General features: G+C 39.2%; 1 protein-coding gene across 2 annotated transcripts in view; it reads left to right on the forward strand.

Annotated features, from left to right (window-relative positions):
• The first annotated feature begins 1,066 nt into the window (after window positions 1–1,066).
• PLA2G12B (phospholipase A2 group XIIB) overlaps window positions 1,067–3,986 on the forward strand; it is a 16,634-nt gene continuing 13,714 nt past the window's right edge. The window contains exon 1 of one of the 2 annotated variants that reach the window (XM_029285918.1): window positions 1,067–1,304. In XM_029285918.1, the coding sequence (XP_029141751.1) occupies window positions 1,067–1,304 (238 nt within the window). The remainder of the gene's footprint in view (window positions 1,305–3,986) is intronic. The other variant, XM_015825122.1, reaches the window with a different exon arrangement.

The following is a 3,986-nucleotide window of genomic DNA, read 5'->3' on the forward strand; positions in this document are numbered from 1 at the left end:
AGCCTGGCAGGCAAGCTTGCAGACCAGGCAAGCACACCTGTTCTAAGAAGATCAGAGCGGGCCAGAGGTCCACCCAAGCACTTACAGGACTACATAAGGTTCCTGTCAGTAGTTGGGCAAGCTTAAGGTTACTTAGAAATCAGAACACGCTCAAAAGAATAAGTGTTAGGTTTGTAGTATTTTAAAATACTAAGTGTTATTGTTTCTGATCTAAGAGGGGGAGGGGTGTTATGTCCTGCCCCTGCTGAGTGACTCAGCAGGTGCAGGAAGCTGCAGAGAGGCCTGGGCAGACCACGTGGATGCCCGGGATCAGACAGGCTGTCTCCAGCCTATTGCGCATGTGCAAGGCGGGAGAATCCGTTGCATTGATTGGTTGATGCTGTCCCTGCAAAAGGGTATAAAAGGAATCGACGCCATTTTGTATTGTTCTGTTGGAGATTGAATAAAGAAGGACTGTGTTACTCCTGCCTCGTCTCAATGCCTTCACAACGAACAAAACAGAACACTATTGATCCCAGGAGTTTCAGGTGCCTCCTGCATTCTAGTGTTCCATTAGGTACTGAAAACCACTAAATCCTGCTGGATTTTCTACTTTGGAAGATTGTTTTGTGATGCACAACTTAGAAGAGGCCTTTTTTCCCTCTTTAATGTAAGGGAATGTGCTTTCTTTTATGCTTTTTTTCAAACATAAACTGCTCTAGGCATTTCAGCAGAAGCCATAAATAACTAAATGGACCCATAATGGAGGTGTGGATGGGGGACTCAAAGGTTTGGGGGAGAGGATGAGTTTGCCTGTGGGAGTTTATGATTAGCCTTGGAATTCTGCCACCTCTGCGTCCACCTGGGCAGAGCATATCAAAGCCCTTAAATATTGGGCAACACACGCTGTTCATGTGAACTTTGTGCTCCCTGATTATGGTGACTTCATCCTGTTAACACAGCAGTGTTTAAAGTCCACCGCAAAAGCACACTCAAAATACCTCCAGTCTTGTTATCACGATCCCATTGGCACCGCTTCTGTTCTTGGAGATTTCCTGGGCCCAATTTTGTTTTGTCCAACTTCAGCATGAAGTTGTTCACCAGGGCACTGATTCTGTGCTTGTCTCTGAGTCAAGGGAAATGCACTGAAGAAACCATGCAGGATAATGTCATCCCTCCTTCTCCATTGCCAGAGGAAAGCTCCTATTCTGACTGGGGAATTGGGACCATCCGGGATGGCATTGATGCTGTTAATGGCTATTTTGACTTTGTCTCAGAGCTGTTAGGAGGAAAGAATGGAGTCTGTCAATACAGGTGCAGATATGGTAAGCATTTCAGCTGCTACTTCTTTCATATCCAGTCCCTGACACATTGTTATTTTGTGTTGACAGATGTTGTTTCCCTACACAAGGCAATGTTTTCTTGTTTTGTTTGACTAGATGCTTTAATGATAAGTAATTGACCAAGACACTGTATTCTTACTGTCATGTTTTACTTTACTTCACTGAACTGCTGCCCTTTTATGATGCAAATTAGTGTATTTGAACTCAACACTGCCTCTATTATCATCAACATCATTACATATTTCATCTACACGAAGGGATGTATCCTTTAAATATCATGTTTGTAGTTCCATTTATTCTAGCAAAACAACTAATAATAAGCTGTCAGCATTACTCTTCGGTTACAAAAACTGAGATGGCAATCATTTTTCTAACAAGTTGTCTTGTTTTCTAACAAGTTAGAACTGTCACCTGTTAGAAGGTGACAGTTCTCTTTGCAGTATGTTTCTATAACTAAAATGTGGTATATTGGCAGCACTCTCTCCAAATGATTGTTTATTTTGCCTTACTAATTGAATTGTTCTACTTCCCACACATTTTAAGAAGCCAGATTTGTCAAAATGCCAACTTACTTTCTGTACTAGGTGAACTTTTGAATGCCTTCTAGTTTTGTAGGATCACTGTACATCCCTCATCCTCAACCTGTAACATTGGGGGAAATGGAGTATTGTTTACAGAGCTGAAGGATACAAGGTTGTGAAAGAGTAATTAGAGTATGCACTTATGGAATTTAGTTTTCAAACACTGGACTAGAACAGTATGGATACCCACAGACTACATGTAATTCTCCTTTCTTCTTGCATAGACCCATAATCCCTGTCTTTTTTTTTTTTACATCTCACATCATCTAAAAGATGGGTAACACACCACTGTTTTCTAACTGCAAACAGCAATGAAAAACAGTGACAATAATTAGGATGGCAAGGGAGTGAGGTGAGTGAGTGAGAGAGTGGATGTATTATATAAATATATGTGTGGGCATGCATTCACACTTGTTATGGCCCTATCCATCAGCCCTGCTCATTTGTGCATTCCACGAATGGTTTCTCAGTATAAAATCATAATATGTTCCCCATCCATCCAAAAACCTAGAAGGATGTCTATCATAAGTTGAGGAAAATCACTTGCCCCGACTAGCCATATAGATTCAGGGCCCAAATAACTTCTGGAATGGGAAATTTTTGCATGTGGTGCTGTCAATACTGATTTCTTCTTTTAGAATGCAGAGATGCATTCCATTCTTCTCCTTGGACAAAAACTAAAAATGATTTTTAGGATCAGTGAAATTAACACACGCACAGGTCCTTGTGATACATACATAGTCCCTTGTGGTTGTGAAACAGTGACAGAGAAAAGCATGGATAATCTTGTGCATGAAAAGTATTACATTCTTGTTCTTTCTTTGTTCTTCTGGTTTGCTTGATAATGTATATTGTTTTAATTATACTTTCTATACTCCATTAGCCTCTGAAATTGGTACTAATGAATTCCCTAGCCACTGTTAATCAACTCTTTACCTTCTTTCTTTTTCCTATTCATATTGTTGATAATTTACTCTGACTTCCTTCTCTTACTTTAAGGTTTAAAAAGGGAGACATTTGATTCGCACGTAGATGTTCCAAGGTATATAGAAGATTCAGTGCCAGTTCCTATATCATCATAATAAAAAAGCATGTTATTCTAATATCCTCATTAAAGAGCTGAGATTGCTTATAGTGATTTATATTTTAATTGCCTCATTTACATGATGGCAATATGCTCTATATACCACTCTCCTGAAAAGTGTCTGAGAAACTATAGATGATTCAAACTTTAGTATTTTGGCTTTGATCAGAAGAGTCTTTTGAAAATCATGTTGGAACAACTTTACCAGCTTCCAGTTATTTTTTGACATAAATCAAGGTGTCCCTCTTTTTAATCTAGAAAAATCTGTGGTGTCAGCTCTAGGATAGCTGAAGGATCATTTCCTTTCTTATTAAATTACATTACCCATAACCTATTATAATTATCATCAGCCTTGTTCTAAGTCCATGTCTTTGGCAGGATATACTGTACATTGGAATCCCTTTTGAGGTGCTATTTCTCTGAAATGCAACTGCTAATCAGCAGGCATCTATATTGAACCATTTAGCACAACATCCACCATGCTTAAAACATGAGCACAAGACACCTGGAACTATAAAGCCTTTTACTTCGTCTTTTACAGCCTATAGTTCTGCTGTTGTGTTTGCTTGAAAAATCTGTTAAATCACTTGAAATGTGCCAATCTGTTTATAGAAACAGTCTTAACATTAAATGGTTAGGTTTAAATTTTAACTGTATGTTTGTGCATATATATATATGTGTTCCTGTTTCTTTGAATAGCTCAAAATACTGTTTCTCAACCTGGCAACTTTAAGATGTGTGGACTTCAACTCCCAGAATTCCACATAGTCATCCTTCTCAGTCTCATGACTCTGGGTGGCAAGCTGCAGTTAAAAATATAAAATAGTAGCAATAGCAATAGCACTTATATACCGCTTCACAGTGCTTTAAAGCCCTCTCTAAGTGGTTTACAGAGTCAGCATATTTTCCCCCAACAATCTGGGTCCTCATTTTACCGATCTCGGAAGGATGGAAGGCTGAGTCAATCTTGAGACGGTGAGAATCGAACTGCTGGCAGTC

This window comes from Protobothrops mucrosquamatus, unplaced genomic scaffold (assembly GCF_001527695.2).
Source record: "Protobothrops mucrosquamatus isolate PMUCROS unplaced genomic scaffold, P.Mucros_1.0 scaffold2494, whole genome shotgun sequence".
Taxonomy (NCBI): Eukaryota; Metazoa; Chordata; class Lepidosauria; order Squamata; family Viperidae; genus Protobothrops; species Protobothrops mucrosquamatus.